The sequence below is a fragment of the Platichthys flesus genome, chromosome 17, assembly GCF_949316205.1.
Source record: "Platichthys flesus chromosome 17, fPlaFle2.1, whole genome shotgun sequence".
Lineage (NCBI taxonomy): Eukaryota > Metazoa > Chordata > Actinopteri > Pleuronectiformes > Pleuronectidae > Platichthys > Platichthys flesus.
This window is the reverse complement of record NC_084961.1, coordinates 18110227-18131429: the sequence shown is the minus strand read 5'-3', so window position 1 is coordinate 18131429 and position 21203 is coordinate 18110227. Positions and strand designations below refer to the sequence as shown.

The window sequence follows — 21203 nt, the reverse complement described above, 5'->3', positions numbered from 1 at the left end:
GCGGGTTGATGCCTTGCCTCGTTGGGCAGGCAGCTCTACCTGGTGGTCTATATGCCGCCCCAGAAAGCTGATGTTTGTTCTGCCCGTCTGTCTGATCAATTAGGTCACAGCTGCTAAACAGACAGTCAAGTACTGTTTATAGAAAATTGCATTCGAGTGTGACATGTGCATAGAAGCATTCAGACTGAAAGACCTTAAAATACAAAAATATATACCCGACAATCAGCTATGAGATCATGCAGACCAGGAATCTGACTCCACACCAGGCCCCCCAAACCCTCAGACCTCGTCAGACCACTAGTTTTGGTCTGGTACCGGTAGTTACCTCCACCAGAGAGGATCTGCATCTACTGGATGGATTACCTCACAACTTGGTGGAAGGATGGGATGTGTTTAAGGGAAGAACTCATTATATTTTGGTGCATATCCAGGATTTATTTTTTTTTAATTTTTAATTTTCTTTACTTTGCGACATATGGTCGATTTTTGTTAATCTCTCAGATAATTACGTGTGAATCTTTTTGGAAACAATAAAACATATTAAGGAGCTGGTGTTAATGTGTGTGTACATTCTTTGTGGATTCATGTGCAAATCCAGTGGATTTAAAACACACTTTTTTAATGATGGTTGGTATTTTATCCAGGTTTTTTATAACAGCCTGGACTAGTTTTAAGTGCATTTGTTAGCACGATTATATAAGAACTACTCAAATGATGTCCATGAAATGTTGTGTCGCAGCGGGGCATCACCGAAGGAAAAACCCATTACGTTTTGAGGATTGTGTGGCTTCGGATACACGGGAGGATAATTTTATACATTTATTTCTTTCTTTCACATGACGGGATAGGACATTAGCATTGGTTGAGAGATATGCCCTCTCGTCTGGGTATAAATTTGGCCACTAGTATTCCCCTTAAAGCAAAGCGATCCAGGTTACAAAATTATTTCAACAAGAAATTGCTGTAGGTTTGACACATATTATGCCGCATTCATAAAACATTACGCTGAAGGCGTTGTTTTTTTTCTGGTGCTCCCGCTCTCTTTCGCTCTGAGCGACGGTAAACAACAATCACTGACTGTCTCATCAATAATAGATGATTATTATTACTCTTGGCCATTGTCCAAGACAAAGCGCTGCAACGCACACATTCCAGTGTGGTAAATGTCACATACCGGTATGCAAGAGGTGCATCAACTCGTTGCTATTTTGTTATATCATCTTTTTCTGTCACACCATTCTTGCACTGTCAGCACAGCCGTCAGGGGATATTTGGGGCTCCTACACTTCAGAAAGCAGACTGGAGGATCTGGGGATCAAACCACAGATCTTTTGGTTAATGGACAACCCTCTCTACCCCCCTGTGCTGAAGCCACTGCCCGGTACTCTGGATGGACAGTCCACCACTGTTCGCCACCACCTTCTGCTCATTTTTTTTTTCCATTCCTCCGAGTTTAGAGGAAGCTCTGTGTGGGCTCACAGCTGCAAACATCTACAATTCAGTCTACAGTGTCACATGCTCTGTCCTCGCTGTGCAGTCGGAAAAGCCCAGCGAGGGGGGGGGGGGGGGCGGTTTTCGGTCCCAAGCATGAAAGTGTAATGTGGCACCATTACTGCTTTCATAATTCAGGCTGGATTAATCCACCTAACATGCACTTGCTGAAACATGTCAGAGACACCAAAATGTATAATGCAGGCCCCAGCTGCCGTGTGCCAATGCCTGTGAGTGTTTTTTCTGATGACAGGTTATACAAGCAGATTTTCACAAGGAGCACTAAGGCCCCCCCGCCTCACAAGCAGAAACATTTGCACTTCCATTCTGGAGCTTTTTCCTTTCAGTGCATCCGCTGTACGAGGATCGCCATTTGCCTCCCTACATACTCGAGTTAATTCACTCCCTGTTGTAAACAGAGATGGGAACACTCAACCTTTTTGTCCCCAGAGCTTTTCTGAGGTGGTGCAGCCTAATTATATTATAAGGGCTTGTTGTTCTCTCTGTAGTTGGCTTCTGTTTCTAGTCATCATCAGTCAATGTGGGAGGCCTCCACCCACTGCAGTCCACAGGGGACATGGGCCGGTAATGAGTAAAGAGAGCGCACTGTATCTTCTCATGTCGGATGAATTACTTAAATATCCAAGCACAAGTGCAGCTACTTGTCCTATCACACCCTCAAAACTAAACAAAGCTCATCGGGAAGGAAGGATAAATACCGCACTTAAAAATGATTCTGCTTTTCTTGCACTTGATACGATACAAGATAGATACATGTATTGATCCCAAACACATGCACAGTCACACTACATGCAGATGAGGGAAATTTGTCCTCTGCTTTTGACCCATCTGGTGAACATCACAGGACACACAGAGCAGTGGGCAGCCTGCATGGCGCCCGGGGAGCAGATGTTGGGGGAGTAAGGTGCCTTGCTCAGGGGCACTTAGCCAGTGGGGGTAGGGAGAGTCCTCTTTTGGACTTTGGAACAGATCCAGGTTTTGTCCATCCAGGCATTTTTTTATAATTTTTTTTATATTGTCTTTATTGTCACTGCGAGGAGTCGAACCACAGACCTTCCAGTCCGATGTCGGTAGCTTTCTGCCCATAGTCCAATTTTTCTGCCACCAGTCCACCGCCTCTACAACTTGAACTCGACTTTGATTCTGCCTTAACTCTTCTCTGTGGTTTCCCCCCCCCCACTCCGATTCTTTTCACAGCTCCGGTGTTTGACTATGAAGACATCCCCTCGCCGCTGAGTGAGTCCGAGAGCACCATCACCGTGCTGCTGCGCCCTGCACTGGGGAGAGGAGCTCCTGTCAGGTACAACTAATACACGCCTTACTCCTACGCCAGCATTCATTCAGGGCTCCTCCGCGCTGTGATATTTTTAGCTGCCATCAAAATGGAAGGTACAGTGGTTCTTAATGCTTGTAGTGCAGCAGATGGCATTTTAAGGAGAATATGAAGAGCCATGTAGTTTTTTTTATTCCGGTGTTGTACAAGAACTTTAAAATGTTTCAAAGTTGCAGTGATCATGAGGACATCAGGATTTACTCCACAGCTGACTGTCCTCACTGAACTAAATATAAACATGAATAAATATTTAACCATTGTCACTCTTTCTATGCTGAAATCTGAGTCATCACATCACAGAGCTTTGGAGCGACACCACATGCCAGCCGCCGTGACGAGCAGCAAACATCAGTGTCAGTCAAAAATGGGGGTTTTCGGAAAAAAATAGAGAGCACTGTCTTTTGAGGAAAAACAAAACTGAAGTGAACATCAAATGCTTCGTGGCACATTTTGAATTCCCATCAAAGACAGACAGACAGAAAAGGAGATCTGACTTTAAAGACGCTCATAGATTCTCACGTCTCTACAGAATTAGGACATGAGCTGGCAAGATACATAAACAGTGCAGGGTTGGATTCGTTCCTCTTTGAATGAACAAGTGCAGTGTCTGATTTAAACCTGCCTGGTTGCTCAGCCTGTGGTGATACTGTTTGCATCAAGTAGAGATCTGCTGCTGGACTCTGAAGCTCCACCACCGCTGCTTCACAAAGAGCTGTTCACCTGTGTGTTCAAATTACAGTGAAGCTCGACTCAGAACTGGAGAATCGGTTGTTGTTGCTTACAGTGATGCTACTAAAGAGCACTGCTTGCCTGTTTATTTAAATTGTATAAATGTGGAAAGTATAGCAGTCAACAAGATGAACGGTTCTTGAAATATATGAGTCTGTACATACAGACCGAGAGAGATTTCTGAAATTAGTAGATATAGCATTTTTTAATTTTTTTTTTTTCCATAAAAGTGATAAAAGTATTCCAAGGGGGCAATTTAAAAAATGAGGGCTGTTAAAAGTTTATGTATCATATTACATTAAACTTTTATTCTCCATTCTGTGTTATCTTGCATCAACAGGCACCCCTCCAACTGTGATTGTGTTTTTCCCATCATCCAATTTCCCTCTTATCATATTTGTCGTTGCTTTCATAAATGCGAGACATAATTTAGGTTTTTTTCCCTTAGAAGCATGGGCACTGTTTCAAATAATTCAAAGCAGAAATTTTGTTTTTATCTAACTTAATATAACTTTCAATCTGAGTTTGAAACTCAAGAAACTCCATCTGTTAAGAGTGGAATTGAGTAAAGTTTGTTTTCAGAATATTTCTTTAATGACAGTAGATGAATTTGTACTGAGGCCCACTCTGTCCTCTGCAGTGCCTACCAGGTGGTGGTGGTGGAGGAGGACAGGTCCCGTCAGGTGAGGAGGAGGGAAATCGGCACCGTGGACTGCTTCCCGACGCCAATCTCCCACAGCGAGGCCCAGGCCAAAGGGACGCCGCACTACTACACGGCCGAGCTGGCGCCCAGCAGTCTGCCTGAGGCCACCCCCTTCACGGTGGGAGACAACCACACCTACAACGGCTACTGGAACAGCCCCTTGGACCCCACCAAGAACTACCTCATCTACTTTCAGGCCACCAGCAATTTCAGAGGGGTAATAACCATTAAGATGCCAGACGTGGCTTTTGTTTGTGGAGCCCGGGCACGCTGCCTCTTCGTTTTAGCCACCTTGTCAGTCAATTTAGATTTTTGTCGAGCCAAGTCAGGAGGCAGCGTGAGAGAGGAAGCAGCCCTCTGCATAAACAAGGCTTTATTTATTTCCAAATGGGTTGATGTATGTGAGGCATTTTCCGGACTGCCTTGGGTGGATTGTTTCCCACTGGTAAATCGTAGACTTGTTAATGTTGCATAGATTTTCAATGAAACAAAGAAAAAAACAAGAAACAGTGACTTGTTTTCTCTCTCCATGAAAACCTTTCAAAAACATCTAACGAGCAATGCGGCAAAATGACTCTGAGCAGCTTTTAGAAGATAATTGCTTGCAGATCACAATGTGCACTCCTGTCTTTTTTTAATCATCCAGTTGTCAGATTCCCTCATTTTCAAGCTCTTTATAAAAACTTTACTGTTCTTTTAGTTTTCTTCAAGGAAAATCAAACACCGTCTGTAAGGCAATAAATTATCTGAAAAGAAACTATGGAAAAAGATGTTGCTGGGCAGAAGCAGTGGAAAAATTATGTTTCTTAAATCATTCTGCGCTTATTGAGCTTTCGTGTGCCGGCCTGCATGTTCTCATCTAAATATCAGTATCTGACTCATCACAGGATGCAGCCAGTTTCCTCTAGGTGCCACTTGAGGGCCTCCAGAGCCTGGAAGGCAGGCAGGCAGCCTCTGGCCCGGGTCAGGAACAACATGCCGTGTGTCTGACTTCAATTTCTCCTGTTTGATCTGAAATCAGCCGAGCATTTTTACTCATCATGGAGAGCCGTTTGTGAAGAGTCTCCCCTGAGACCAAATTAAAAGCTCTGTTGGCACAGCCTCTCTGAGGCATAAGCAACTGAATATTATAATCATGTTGATGACTTTTTCTCTCTTTTTGTCCTGCAATATTATCATCTCTCCGGTCTAAATTATAGTCGTGTTTCATGAGATGTGGCCTGTTCTAGCTGAAAGAAAGACAAAAAATTAGAGACTTACGCTGGACCATGAGCTGCCGTTGAATTGAAACAGTAATTGCTTTGGCAGATCTGCCTTCAGTGGTGCTTGAAAGATGCTTGGTTGGTGCTGCCAGTTTCTTGTGAAGCGCACAAGCAGAAAACAAACATTTCTCTTTGTCATGTCTGCAGGAGTCATCTGGCTCTTTGGAAATATCTAGATTGCTGCTATCTATTTCTGTAAAAGCAAAAATGACAGCACGCTGATATTTTACCTTTCAGCCCTCTGTTGCAATTATCATTACTCATCATCAGGGGTTACTCGCTACACGTCCCAGTTTTTCCCTTATTGGATAAACCGGTACATGGACAGGGAAAGGGTTGGCTTCTGATGCGTTTTTGATTCAGCTCCAGGTTGGCAAATTACACAAAATCACTAAATTATCAAATGTATTATTGAATCCTTCATCTGTTTGTATTAGCAGCTAGATCCAGATCGAAGGACTCTCCTCTTCTGGCAATACTTGTTTCCACTTTCACAAATTGCTGATTGCAGTTTAAATAAGCTCTAGCTGTTTCATGTTACTTCTTATTGTAAGTAACATGATAAAACATCACAACGCTAATGGCTTCAGTCTGATGTCTGAACTCAACAATTATTAACGAAAGAAGCTCTGATCTGTAACCCACTGTCCACTGCCTAAGAACAGCTCACACAGTCTTAGGGGGGTGAAGTTGTTGAGTCCACAAAACACTTCTTGAGTCTCAGGAGTAAAACGTGTTAGAGCAGAATCCAATACAATTGAAGTCAACCGTGAGTCCTTCTTCAGACGCAATAAAACAACAGAAAAACCATAACATGCCTCCACACTGCTCCTGCGGGGTCAACCAAGTGTTTGCAAGCCCCAAAATTCAAATTTTACTCGAAGTTTTAAGCCTAAAAGGCAGCTGATATCTTATGACCAGGTGCCTTCAGGGACCGTCGGAAATACTATGTCTGCCAGCTTAGCCAATTCTGGTGGACATTTAGGCTTATAACAGGGTGGAAATGATGCAGTTTCGTGTCGAGTTTGAATCTCAGACATGAAACAGCAGTATGGAGGCGTGTTGTGTTAATTCTGTTTACTCGACTACTTCACCTACCTCCCCATCAGCATAAGGTTGAGTAGATAGTGAGTGAACTATCCCTTTAAAGATGATGCACATCTGCTGGATTTGTAGATGGGGAACAGTTGGTTGACACATTGCTATTTTGAAGGTTGGGGGGGGGGATATTTTAGTGCGATTGATTCATTTAGTCAACATTTCATATCTTAGTTAGCTCATCTTCTTGGCAGGACTTAGGTTGCAAATATTATTAAGTTCGACTACTCAAAACTGTAGCGTTTATGTCAGGCTGTATAACATGATTACACATTACAATTTATTATTTATGATTTTGAAGATTCATCTATAGGGATTCGTATGTGGTAACGCTGAAATCCTCTTTACTAAAATCTGACTGCAATCCACCCCATGGATGTGGATTCTTCAGTCTACTATAAATCCCACTTCTTATCCATGCTTGGTTGCATTAAATTGTGACTTTGACAAGCGCCGGAGTTTCTGCCCCAAAAGGCCAAAATCCCACCTTGACGGAGGACAAGATGACACATGACATACAACCTGCCGCAGCTTCAATAACCCCTGGGTGCGAGTAAATATGACTGATCTGTCACTGAGGAGATGAGAATCCGCTTCAAGTGGAATTCCAATTAAAAAAGGTAATTTGGCCACTGTTTTAGGGGAAAGGTTCCTGTCGCCAGTCTCAGAGCACATATTAGCATAATTGCCCATAAAGAATGGTTTAACTTCCCTAAATCTTAATTTGGTAACAAGCCCCTCAATCTTTGTGCTGGAGGCGGATGTTTTTTTGAATGGCGGGGTCAGAGCCCGTCAGGGGAGCCAGGTGAGGTGGCTGAACATGGTGAAGGGAAGCAGAGGTCTTCTCACATCACAAGGAGACGTCTACTGTGTTGGGAAATTTCAATTATTTTCTTCTGTCACCCAGCAGGGAGTTGGGTGACTTTGATGTGCACAGCCAGCACGCTTTCAGACAAGGTTGATGATTGCAGCAGACTAACACATGATTGGTTTACACTGCTGTGTTTGTTTCCATCATGCTAATCAATACGTGTTCATGGCACCAAACAAGATTCATTAACTCAGCCTTTCTCTTACTCACAGGAAACCAGGATCAACTGCATTCGGATCGCTCGCAAAGGTAACACCTTCTTTTCTTTTCTTGTTTCTCATTAAGGTGCTCCATGTATCACTCTCACATCAATGATGTGTCAAATTAATAATAAATTAGTTTACCTTAAACGTGGCAGTCAAGACGGCTCTCCCGTTGTCTTACTCTCCCTAAACTCTTTCTCGCCCACTTTATCGAGCACTGTATAGTTTTACAGCACACACAGATCTGTTGGTCTTCTCTCACTGCAGTTGGCAGACCTTCAACTTTATGAGAATTGCAAATATTGAATGTAGTAAAAGTCAGAAGGAGACGAAGTGAAACCAGCATTTTCAAACCCTTCCATGAGTAATAACGATTAAAGAGGCTGTCACACTAACCTTGTTTGGTCCACATCCTCAGACTTAAACTTACTCCGAACTAAAAGAAAAGGTGTGAAAGTTGCCTCGGACCAAGGTCTGGACCAACTGGCCAGAATGTAGTAGGTGTTGTGCATGTTGTCCCCTCTGCATGTAGCTAGTTCGATGACAATTGTAACCGTTATTTGAGCAGAAGTGATGTGGTCAAATCCTTGTATCTGACTAGGTTTTATATAAGTTGATTAAGATGTTGAAAATACTGCCTGATTTCTTCAAAAAAGAATTATCTCACCCACTACTCTCCAGAATTTGTTTATTTACATAAATATATAGATATTTACTCATTTAACAATTTAATTGTGGATTAACCGGTGTAGGACTCTAGCTTGTAGGTCACTGGGTATTATTTTTGTTGTAGTACCGCAAATGGCAAATTGTCATTCTGCTTTCCAGCAGTCGCTGCTCAACACATGTTTGCTGCCCCAAGTGGTCAAAACAATAAATGCTGTTTCAAACTATAAGTGAACACAGATGCCATTGAGTAATTTTAAGTGAAAAGGCTGATAATTATTAAAATATAATCTGCTTTGGAGGCTTCATGACAGTGTTACACTTGGCATTAGCAACCAGACATCTTTGTTACAATGAAACACTTTCATCTCAAACTTCTCAGATGAAAGTCGTCTTAAACTCAACTTCTTTCCCCTTAACTCAATTAGAAGATTTACATTATGTCCTTCTGTTTTTAACTCAGGGCTGCAGAGGCCTAGGTTTGTATTCACAAGATTTTAAAGATTATAATGGATCGTAATGACTGAAATAAGCAGATAAGATAATGCTATACATGGGGCTTGTTTTAATCCTGTCTGCTCATGCAGTGGCCCCGTGGACTCCTTTCTTACAGTGTTGTATCCCCATGAATTAAATGGTATTATTATCGCATTAGGAAGCGCACTATAAAAGGTTGGAATCTGCTACCGAACTCCCCCCCTCCCATCTTGTGGAACAGGTGGAATTGGGATTCTCAATGAAAACACAACCACTGTAGGATATTCTCGTGGCTCCGGTGGCTTCGGCTGCAGATATCCTGGAATCAGGCTGCTGCTTAAGGGCTTGGACTTGGACTTGGTGTTGTTTTGGGCGCCACAGGGAGGAAGCCCCTCGAGCCAATCTCTCCTCAGCAGAGACACTGGAGGAAAGGTGAAAGCAAACACGCATCCGTGCTCTTACTGTGTGTCTCTTGAATCACTGACACTGACATTTGGCCAAACCCCCATTCGGGCTCTGATGGCTTTGAAATCCACAATACAGCAACGTTTCATTCTTCTTGTTTTTTTCTTCTGTCCTCCCTGAGAGAGGAAGCGACCAGGAGTGTTTGCTTGAGAGACAGACACAGATAGAAGGCTCTCAGTTCAAACAATGGGGGAGAGGGAAACAGACAGAGGGTGAAATGGAGTTGTTGTCCCCCCCTTCCTCCCCGCTGGAAGTTTGTAGTGCTCTTGAGAAAGGTGGCAGTTAAATTGGATTTCTCTCCCTGAACTCTTTCTTATCTGAAGTGTGATGACATCAAAGAATCCTGCCGTACTGTTGTCTGCCGTGTCCCATAAGTAGATTAGGGGAGGTGGGTTGCTGGCATATTTTTATAGAAGCCATTTTCTGTACTGTAGTTGTGTGTATACAGCTGTGGGAGGCAGGCCCAGAGGACACGCTGATGATCCTGCGCTCCCCTCAGAGGTGGCACAGAGGTCCCGTCCCTGGAAGCTGTGTTCAGTGCAGCGCAGAGCCTCCGCTGTGCCAGACAGGTGTTTGTGGGTTTTATGTTTTTGTTCTTTTTCTCCACACCACTGGGAGGGTCTTAGTTTGGTCTTTTTTTGTTCTCAGGTGAAATGTTTCCTACACAAGACACAGAAGAATGGGGACATGTTCATTACAAATCAAATTATCTTGAAAGGTTATCCATTCTGCAACAAGACACATTTTTTGTTTGCATTCATGCAACATATATATATATATATATGAGTATGGATTATTTAGATTATATTGAGGAATTCAACACACATCCTCTGATTAGCCAGGTTTCTTGGTTTATCATTTACAGTAGCTTAATATTGACAGAAGCTTGGAGGTGATTGTTTGGATCTGTTCCTGCTGGATGGCTTTTATTTGAGATTTTATGTTGTATGTGTGAGGCTAATAAAAAGGAAACTGCAAACGATGAGGGGTTTAGCTTTATTGACAGTACCGCGAGTGCTAACACGGAACCACAGCAGGGGGAGCGCCCGGTGTGATTTGACTTTGCACTGGTGGAATGTAACTCATGCACCGAATTTACATACAGTGCACGGAGCGACATAGTGCATGTACATCCAGCTTTCCATCATAGCGTACCAGCCCCATTACAGATACATGGTTGTGATTGGCCTGACTTGAGCCATATGTGGATGTGAATAAACATGAGCCTCCCGATTGGTCTGGTGTCCAGGCGACAGTCTGTCTGTGTATACCCATGTCCTCTTTTCAGTGTGACCAAAGCAAAACAGAAGTAAATTACAGACCAAAACAGATGAAGGAAAATGATGAATTATGATTTAGTATGCAACTCACCATCTTTGCCCTCTCTTATTCCCAGCTTGGATTTACTTGCATTTACGCCGCTGGGTCTTTTTTTTTTTAATTCACAGTTATAGCCGACATCTAAATAAGGCCCTGTAAAGCCGAATGACTCACCCAGCCTGATTCGTGTGATTATAGCAAGTCTGTCAGGCTATTGTCTGCCAGGAGCTATCGTCACTGCCGGTTCACAGCTTATCAGACCAAACTCTGCATTCTGCTTCACTGTAAAATACTTTTTTCTTTCTCTCCCTCACACATTAAAAAAAGCAATAACTCCCCCGTGGAGCATCTTTGCTTTGTTTAAATACAGAAATACTGTCCAATTCAGCCAAGCTGCCAAACCTCGCTGAGGCCCTTAAATGATTCCATCTCTCTGTATTTTGTTATACTCCCTGCCTCATTTGTTTTGTCATCAGGGAGATGGCTTCATAATGAGGAGCATGCTGCCAGAAGTGTAATAATACTCCTTTGGCTCATTCATGCTTCGTAGCAATGTTTCACCTTTGGATAAAACTCAGGGGGGAAGCCAGATGATTCACAGAGAGGGAGATTTCATACTCCTGGTGAGGTGCCATGGCAATGCACCGAGAATGTGTCATATAGATTGGGGTGAGCGCCTGAATGTATCAGTTTGGCAAGATAACCAGAGTGTCTCCAACGCCGAATGTGTTTTAAGTCTCTATTGTTGAAGCGCATGAAGTGATAACAGTGCACGGAAATGGTGTTTAAGCCCTTTACTGTCTAGAGATCTCTGTGGTGCAGCTTCTGCATGGTGATAAACAGGCTGTAGCTGGAACCTCTCTCCTGTGGGAGCTGCCTCCGTCCTGATCTCCCACACTGAATCATGGTTGATATATGACACAGCGTGAAGATCCTTAAGCTGTCAGCTTTCTGCAATAACAACGTTGGTGTTACTGCGACAGACTCCGTCAGGATCTGTTGCAACGCCAACCCCTTTGTGTTTGTAACTTGTAGTTTGTTATATAAATTAGACTTCAAAGTGAGCTGCATTATGGTGATAGAGCTCCGGGCAGGACAATCTGGACAACGAGGAAGCCTGATGCTCTGTGAGGGCGACTGTTTCCTGGTTATTAGTCTCCATTGCTGAGGCTGATGGGATACACATCGAGTTGCTCTGCCAACGACGGGCACATTAAAGATGCATGTGAAGCGCCCGCTCGTGTCATTCGATACAATTCATCACAGATTTGACAAAAATTGATTGAATTCAATGTGGTTCAACGAGATTTAATGAAATGCAAAAGAACACGATAGTCTGCAATTAAACAAGATTGTTATGGTATGATTTTACTTTTTTTACAGTGGGCAGGAAAGCATATATAAAGAGTTGTACATTCCTGCCTGGCACTGCACTAGTTAAAAGTGTTTTAGAAAGAACTACCTTTGAATTTGCAACTCAGTTAGCATCTAAATTCTACACAATACTGTTTGTTTTCGTCTTTGTTTAGCAAATAGAATGAGCAGCGTGTGATTATCAGCACAAAAAAGAAATATAAAACTACTAAAGCAGTTTTTAGCTTCAGCTATAAAAGCCTTTCTAGAGGAGAGGTTCTCTGGTTCTTCCCTCCCCAGCTATAAAAATGCTTAGTTTCAGTTTTATGTGAGCAGGTTGGAGCAACACAAACAACTCTTTTCATCCCCATTTCAGATGGAGGTCTTTTGCTCATATATCTGGACAAATAAAACCCAAACAATCCGCATGGCTTCATACAAACCTCCACTGGGTGTAAGGGAAAAAAAAATGTTTTTGTCGCTTGGATGAAAGCGCTGTTTGTTTTATAGGAACAGTATATTCTTGTTGTTTTGTGCCATGAATTGGTCCAAAAAATCTGTACTCCACCATAGCAGAGTATTAAGACCAGCAGACGCTGCCAGTCGTTCTGGCTACAATTGTGTTTGTTTATGGTAATTGTTAAAATGAGTGCGACAATGATTTATTGACATCAAACCACTGCATGAAGATGCATCTTTGTAAATTAGAACTGATCAACCCGTCACTGTGTCCATCTCCTCCTCTTCCTGCCTGCTCAGCTGCCTGTAAGGACTTGAAGCGGACCCTGGAGGTATCCCAGCATGCAGAGGACATGGGCCTGATCCTCGGGGCCTGCGCCGGTGGCCTGGTGGTCCTCATTCTGCTTTTGGGGGCCATCGTCATCATCGTGAAGAAGGGGTGAGTGGCTGTGAAGATGTTTGTCGGTCTCCCTGGCGATGTGAGAGGGGTTAGACCTTGTCACAGCCTTGTTGTGTGTATATCCCATCCAGGGGAGTAAGTTTATCCCCATCCCGCTTGGCAGCTAGGGTCTACTGAGAAATGCATTTGGCAAGTGAATTACAATCAGTTAGCGGGATGGGAGAGCATTAATCCTAAACTCCTCCACCACTGCCTCAGCCAGGCTTTTGTGTTTCCTCTCATCTTTTAATTTCAAGGTCTGCGTGTTGGCTGAGCACATTCAAAATGCAGCCGCGCTCTCGCACTGGAACCGCTGGCGGCTCTCCACCTGCAAATTACCTCAGTCGTCGATCGCACCTGCAGTGTATTCTCCTTCCGCTCGCTGGGCAATGGTGGAACAGTCATCTGAGTGTGAAATATTTCATCAAGGGGCATGTTATTCCATTGCCCACTCAATTACATGAGGCGAGCAGCTGTGAGGTGCCAGTGGATGGTCTAGTAATTGGTTAGGAAGGTTGTTTTTGCCTCTATTTTTGGTGGTAGGAACTCCTTCACCCCGAGGATTTTTCTTTCTTCCCAGAGAATAGAGGGAGAATGAATGGGGATGTCTGGAAGAAGGCGCTGACTGATAAGATTCACCGGGCCAATCCAGCAAACACAATAAGAGCCAGACAGCCGCATGAGGCAGGAGCAGAGTGTTTATATTTAGTCACAAAATAATGTCACCCTGCGTGTACAAAGTTAGACTCTATATGCTAATGTGTTTTGTGATCAATAAGAAAATCAAAGGATCCCAGCAGTGGGGCTCGAAACGCAGGAAATGGGAAGGAATGAAAATGAAGAAAGGGCTTTCTGCACAGAAAACTCCACTCTGAACTGATTTCAAACTTTGATATATTTATTTAAACATGTAGGCGGTGGTTTAAGCTACACGTTTTGCATACTGGCTTCATTTTTTTTCAGAGTTTTGCAGCTCTCACTGCCTGATGAATCTTAATGTCAGGCGCTGCGTCCCATTCACCATCTGGATACGGGCTGATGGACTGTCAACATTTGCAGTCGAAGTCAAAGTGTCAGAGAAACTGAGAATAATTAAATTTTACTTCAAGTTCAAGCTAAACCACATATAGAAATTGAACAATAAGGTGCATTACAATGAGCTCCAAAAGGAAAGACAGAAAGAAGCTGTGAAGTTGTTACTCGGTGTTTCTGTGAGCATATTAAAAAGTCAAAAATGTGACTTTTAGGCCTTAGAAAGTTATAAATACAATAAAGTTACCTTGAAATGATGTATTAATACATTTAAGTCTTACTTTTGTTAATGTAACGTCCTTTCTGCATTATAATTTGTTTATGTGTCTGTTTATTTTTTAACAGACAGTTTTCGATTGTATGCCCGGTTTGGAATGTCTCAATGTGTTCTAGTTCTTTCTCAACAAAACTGATATTAATTTGCTGTAGTAAAAGTACAAAGAACTACATGGAACCGATAAGTGAGTCTGCAAAGACCCTGGTCAGAATTTGAGTTATTACTCACAATGCTACCTCAACCATCTGATCCAAGGTTGTCTTTCTAAAAGCAGCTAAGAGAGATAAGTGATGAAGAGCAACATTAGAGGAGTAGAAAGCTCACCTCTCTCTCCTCCACATCTCCAAACTTTTTTTTTTTATTTCCAATTTGAAGAAAAATCCCAGATTAGGGAAAGTTTAAAAGTCAAGTTTGCCCACAGCTGAGCTTGGGCGTCCAACAAGCCCTCTCTTCATGTTTCATGCTTTGTCCTGCTCGTCCTGTCCTCGTGAATTGCAGCTGAGAACATTCCAACGCACTGAGCATCTTCATTTATCTTCCTGATGCCCATCTTGATAAACCATAGTCACCTCTCTTTTTTATCTCCTCACTCTCTGTCTCTCTCCTTTCCTCCTCGTTCATGCTAATCAGAAGGGACTTCTATTCTTACCCTTACTACCCGTAAGTTACTCCTTGTTCATCCTCCACCCTGATGCCATCCTCCCCCTGCTTGCCCTCCGTAGTCCCAGGATCACTTAAGTGGAATTAAGCATTGCTAGCGCCCATCCTCAATTGTAGACCCCCCCCCTCCCCTTTCCCCACTCTCCTGCTATCACCAAATCTCACTCTCTCCCTTGTCCAGTTCCAATCTTCTGAGTCCAATTTCTCATCTCCTCACACATCCTACTCTCCTTTCTTCCTTATCTCCATGCCTGTCTTCCTCTCACTCTGCCCCTTTTCTGATGTCCTTTGTCTATTATTACCCCCCCCCCCCTCCTCTCTCTCTCTCTCTTTCTCTTTCCCTCTCTCTGTCTTCCCTGTCTCTCTCTTCCTGTATTTCTACAGTCGGAAGAAGGTGGCCATAAACAAGGCGGCCATGTCCTACAGGCAGGAGAAGAGTCGGAAGCTGAGCTCCTTGGACTGCAGCATGACAGAGCAGAGTACGCTCCAGCAGGATGAGAGGATGGCCCACTCCTTCATGGACGCCCACGGCTGCAACGCTCGAAGTAAGACTCAGTGGAGCATATGGGTGCTCTTGAGAGAGGTGTTAGGAGAGGTGAAGCTCCCCCCTCCCTGACCTTCAGCCATGTTTACTTGCAAGCTTGTATCAGATCTGTTGTGCCAGACCACAAGGTGCTCTCAACAGAGAAAACTCCTGCGAGCCTCCTGTCTGTTAGAATATTCTTCAGTGTCAGTCGGCCGTCACGTCTCTGCAGAAGCGCTGAGTGTTGTCCTTCAGCCGCTCTCCCCCCACTTACACTTTGCAGCCGACTTTACCTCAGTAACAAAGGGTTCCAGGTCTGTGTCACAGAGTGCATAGTATCAGTGGTGTGGCTTTAACTGTATGCGCACACCTCATGTTCCCAGATGAACAGCGCAGCTCCGTCAACGAGTCCAGCAGCTTACTGGGAGGCTCGCCGCACCGCCACTGTCGGAGGAAGAGCTCGCCGTATCACACAGGTCAGCTCCACCCGGCTGTGAGGGTCGCTGACCTCCTCCAGCACATCAACCAGATGAAGACGTCTGAGGGCTACGGCTTCAAACAGGAGTATGAGGTGAGAGAAGAAAAAACGAAGATGTTGTTTCTAGTCTTAGGCTGTGTACACGGTTCGGGCTGTCTTATTAATTCAAGTTTAGGGGAACATGTTTGGCTCTCACGTGTTTTTGCATGTCAGTGCCCACACACTCAAAACAAGGTCCATTATGCTTTTCCCAGTTTGCTGTTGCACAACAGTACAGTGTGTGTTGTGCCAAACGTAGCATTCTGTGTTTTAAACACAGAGTGGGAGTTACAGCACAACATGGAAAAATGGAGAGCGACTGGAGAGGGGGAGAGACTGTCCTTGAAAAACAACAGCAACAACCGTCACTGATGCAGGTTCTGCAGAACAACAATGTTCAGAACAGCATATCTTTATATTTCTCGTGGCCATAGCAAAGATGACAACAGTACAAGGTGATGTTGTAAAGGCTGTGTAGGGAGGAGGTCAAGGGGAATGGATGGGTCAACCGAGCACACGATTAAAACAAATGAGACGGCCGCTCAATTCCCATTGATAACTATTACTAGCCCTGTTGATAATAGAACCGTGACAGTGGAGCTGCTCTAACCTTGAAGGGGCTTTTTTTGCTTTGAATACTGGGAGTGTTCACACCTGTTACTTATTGCTCCAGCAGGAATATTGCACACACAAGTTCATTATTAAAAAGCAATGCTGATGTTTCTCCTTTTCCTTCCGTGTCTATCACTTCTACTTCTCTGCGTCTACTTAAGTTAGTGTTAATCAGCTTGACACACCAGATGAACACAGAGGCTGACATTATAGCTACCATTTCCCCTCTTATATCGACCAAATAGGATAAGCCTACAGAATGAGGAGTCTACCAGTTTACATTAACATGGCACCCTGGTATGGAGACAATTTTCCTTCGCTAATTATTGTTCCAGTCTGCCTCTCAGGTTGTAGCCTGTGTTATGGGTATGTATGGACAGCTGAATAGAGTATTGAATGTTGTTAGAAAATACATCCCTTTTCCCTCCGTCCATCCGTCCATCAGTCCATCCATCCATCCATTACCTTTACCGCTTAACCTTTTGAGGGTGAGGGCTGGAGCCAATCCGAGTTGACAGCAGGCGAGACGCAGGGTAGACCACGAAAAGGTTGTCCAGACCTTGCAGGGCTGACACATAGAGACAAACTTTGCATCTCTAATCAACCTGAAGTTCATGTTTTTGGTGTGTGGGAGGAAGCTGGAGTACCTGGAGAAAACCCACATAGACACGGGTAGAACAGACACACTCCACACAGACTCCTGGTTCGCAGGTGGGTTCAAACTCAGAACATTCTTGCTGTTGAAGGCAACAGTACTAACCACTGAACCAACGTGACGCCCGGCTGTTTGAAAATATCAAGATGAAGTGTAGGAGTGATTGTTTACAGTAAACTGAGAGCAACAGTGGAACTTGAGTTCAGGCGGTATCAGGCTGAGGAGCTCGGCCCTACCCATCACCTTGAACTGGGATGTTTACCCTTTAGGTTTGTTGGAGCTCATTCTCTGGCAGCATATACAGCTCAAGTACAACTAGACTTCTACTTCTGATGGGCAACCTGGAAACAGGAAAGAGGAAGCTGTTGCAGCAGCACATGGGTTTTTAAAAATCACATAAATATAATGTTTGATAGAACTATCCTTTGCTGGATCATGAAAATCTATAATATCCTATGGCCTCCCATAATCTGATTGTGAGGTCAGGCTTTGTTTCAAATTTCTCTGTGTTTCCACAGTCTTTGTGAAAGCAAGACATTTAACATGTGGCGCTCCACATCACATGGTAATGAGTCTTATTTTTGCACCTCCACCTGCAGGAAGCCAGATGAACTTCTTCGATTCATTAGGTTATCCCCTGAGGGGCCCATAAATTCCCCCCTCCAAAATCAATATACAGGAATCTTTTTTTCTCCTCAGTCTGGCTCCCCCATCGCCTGGAGAAATAAACAAGATGAAGGGGATCAGCTTGCAAACCGCTGTCAGACTTCATAACCCTTATTTCCCACCGGGTCGTGCGGCTGCCATTGATCAGACATGTTGCACGTCATTTTTTGGGGGAGGCGGGGTGCAAATAAGTTGGGCCCTCGTTGTGGGGAGGGTACAGTAAGTTGTGCTCAGGTGCAAACATCTGGAACCAGGGCAGGCCAATAAATATTTGTGCGAAAACACAGATTATTCTCGGATGCAAAATTCATTTTTCTCGGCTTTTCATACCAGAAACTTCACGTAGCAGCTCCACAGTAGACATGCAACAGACACGCTTCAATGTGTACAATATGAAGCTTCATAGAAATAAGGTTCTGCATTTCAACCCTGGTGTGAGTGAGGCTTGTCTGGAGGTTGTCTCTAAGTGTCAGACCTGTGATAGACTGTACCTTGTACCTTGTACCTTGCCTCAGTGTGAACTGGGATCAACTCCAGCTTGTGGGACCCTCCAGGGACAAGCAGTGTGGCAAATGGACGGATGTTTGGATTGTGTCATATATATTGTCTTCTTCTTAAAGCCCATGAAAACCTTATAATGTCAGTCAGCTTGTTGTAATGAGTGATGATGTCTAACTCGAACACAAGATTGCCTGTATTTGTGTTTTTGTCTGGAGTGGAATCAGAAAAATGCAATATTACATTCTTTCATGAAAAAATTAATTATTCCCGCTCATTGCATCTGCCTTCGCTGTAGGAATCTGTGCGGGTTTGCGCTATTTAGATTTGACAATTTGTTTCATGTTCGTGACCAGTCGTCCGTAATTTGTGACTGCAGAGACTGTCTGCATCAAAGCTGTGTGAACAGCAAAGTGGATGCTTTTTTCATCTGTGATATCTGTGCACTGTGTCCACTGCCTTCCCATTCGTCTAACCTTTGTTGTTGCTCCTCTACTCCTGTTTTCTACTGCACAAGCAAGGAGCATGTCACCCCACCCCCCCACCCCCCCTATCTGTTACATGTGTGGAAGGTCAAGTCCGACCCTGCGTTCGTGTCACAAACCTGAACGACATAGCAATATTTGAATCTCAACACAGATAGTATTAAATTGTTTTTTATTTATTCATAGAAATTAAATGAGAAAAACTTGAGATTTGAAACCCAGCTTTTAGGGGCTTTAAGCATCGCGCATCATGACTTTAGCTGATAAGATAATCAAGCAGAAATATATCAAGCAAAGCTCCATGAAGGTGATCGGGCTGATGTAGTAGCTCCAGAAAACACAGGGTGCTGGACAAAGGAGAGATAAACAGGATTACATCAGGTATTACCTGTGTAGGATCCAGTAGCCAGTGTAATTCCCTGATCATCTGGCTCAGAGCGGTCAGGGTCTCAGCAGGTCCCATATTGCGAATACAGAATATGACATAACTCACTCCAGACCCACGCAAGCCTCCACTTTATGTTTATGTCTCCTTGTACTCCTCCTTTGTTTTTACTATTGATTTCGATCCATGTGAGTCACCACGCAGCACCAGCAGCTTAAGTCGATGAGCGCCATAAACAGCTGTCACAAATTAAGCAGTTTAACACAGAGGTATTGTAGAGCGATGGCGTCTTCTCGGAGCAGCGAGTCACACACTGTGTCCGGAATGAGAATGAGTGCAGATTGGCCGCCCCCACCTTCTGAAGGCCACAGCCATCTCTCAGCGGCCCATGTCATCCCTCCGCCTCAGCTCTCCCCGCTACGTCGTGGCAGATGTCTGCTGATGACTTGGCAAGTCGCTAACGCAGTGACGCTACTTAGACAACCTCAGGGTAACACTTTGGAGTGCATTAGCAAATTGTGAGATCGGAGAGATGCAGCAAAGACACATCGTCCGCTGTTCGTTTGTACCCTGCTCCCGCTCAAACTCAACTTGTGATGTCTAACTTTTCAGAGTTTCTTCGATGGCTGGGACGTCACGAAAAAGAAGGACAAGACCAAAGGGAGGCACGATAGCTTGCTAAGCCGTAAGTAATTTTGCTGGGTTGAAGATTACAAGGGAGAAATGATGATGCTATTATCAGCTGGCTCAGCTCCACTCTTTCTTTTATTGTAGGCTCCAGCACACCTAAACACTCATAGCTTTTTATACCTACACACTGAAATAGGTTACCGTTTAATGAGACCTTGTATCCGGTGAGTCAGCCAAAACCACCCACTGCTTATGTTTTACTCTGAGCTGAATTTTAAGTAGTTTGTAGTGAAGGTTTGATTAGTTCAAACTGATTGTTGAAGAGTGGATGTACTGTTTTTGAAACGGCATACAGTGTAGGATGTAAACAAGCCAACAGGTTATAATGCATATGGACGTGAAATCACACAGAACTACACCCTCTAATGTTTCTGATCTTTTTAGTTGTCTGATTGACCCCGTTTCTTTCTTTGGTCCGACTTAAGTTGCTTTTACACATGCACTGAACTCCAGATAATGTCATGAGCAAGTTGGCTTTTTGATATCTCTACCACAGGAGAGTTGCAAAAGTGAAAAACAAAAAGGAAACAAATATCTCAGGATCAAAAAATAGAGCTGACGAAAATGTCAAGAGAGACAAAACCTCTTGTCTCACACCTCACCTGAACATTTTCTGTGTTGTGAACAAAAGTTGTAAACAGAGTTCATGTCTGAAAAGGGCATTGTGAAGTTATATCATTCCAACACCTTGAGATGTGATTAACGAGGAATGATGATTAAAAAGAGTTTTAATAAGCCAGTTTCATCCTCTTAGTAGATGAAAAAATCCACATTCTCAACTCAAATACAATCAAATGATGTGAGCTGGTTGACCTGGTTTTTGTTAATGACATTGTTTTCTGTGCATTTCAGATGATCGTCATCGGGTCAAACTGCACTCTCTGCTTGCAGACCCCAGTTCCGACTATGTCAACGCCAACTACATCGACGTAAGTCCCCTGCAGTCTTATCCTTCCATTCTCTCAACGTATACTCCATCACCTCTGTCTTTGCTGATCCCACATCTCTGCCTACAGCTTGTACTAATCGCCTTTTATTGTTGCGGTTGTCCCAGTGCTTGACCAGAGGACAACTCCACATGCATTGTGTGAGCTCTCAGACTGAGCAGTCATTTAGAACCACGCCCACAACATTGCATTATATCCATGCATGCAAGTACATGTATGTTTTTGGGGTGACACAACTCCAGAGTTCCTACAAATGCCCCTGAGCTCACGATTCACCCAAGTGCTTTCGTGAGGCAACGTTGCACAGCAGTTGGAGCTGCAATAACGCAGCTGATCTTTTCATCTACTTTCAGATATTTCGATCTC

The 21203-nt window shown here is 43.8% G+C and overlaps 1 protein-coding gene across 4 annotated transcripts in view; it reads left to right on the top strand.

The window, feature by feature from the left end:
* The window catches only part of ptprua (protein tyrosine phosphatase receptor type Ua), a 187139-nt gene that overhangs the window by 131692 nt on the left and 34244 nt on the right, over positions 1-21203 (top strand). For 2 of the 4 annotated variants that reach the window (XM_062410445.1, XM_062410444.1), the window contains exons 11-19: positions 2710-2812; positions 4215-4494; positions 7721-7757; positions 12752-12890; positions 14830-14859; positions 15244-15404; positions 15766-15953; positions 19813-19885; positions 20743-20819. In XM_062410445.1, the coding sequence (XP_062266429.1) occupies positions 2710-2812; positions 4215-4494; positions 7721-7757; positions 12752-12890; positions 14830-14859; positions 15244-15404; positions 15766-15953; positions 19813-19885; positions 20743-20819 (1088 nt within the window). The remainder of the gene's footprint in view (positions 1-2709; positions 2813-4214; positions 4495-7720; positions 7758-12751; positions 12891-14829; positions 14860-15243; positions 15405-15765; positions 15954-19812; positions 19886-20742; positions 20820-21203) is intronic. The other 2 variants (XM_062410447.1, XM_062410446.1) reach the window with 1 other exon arrangement.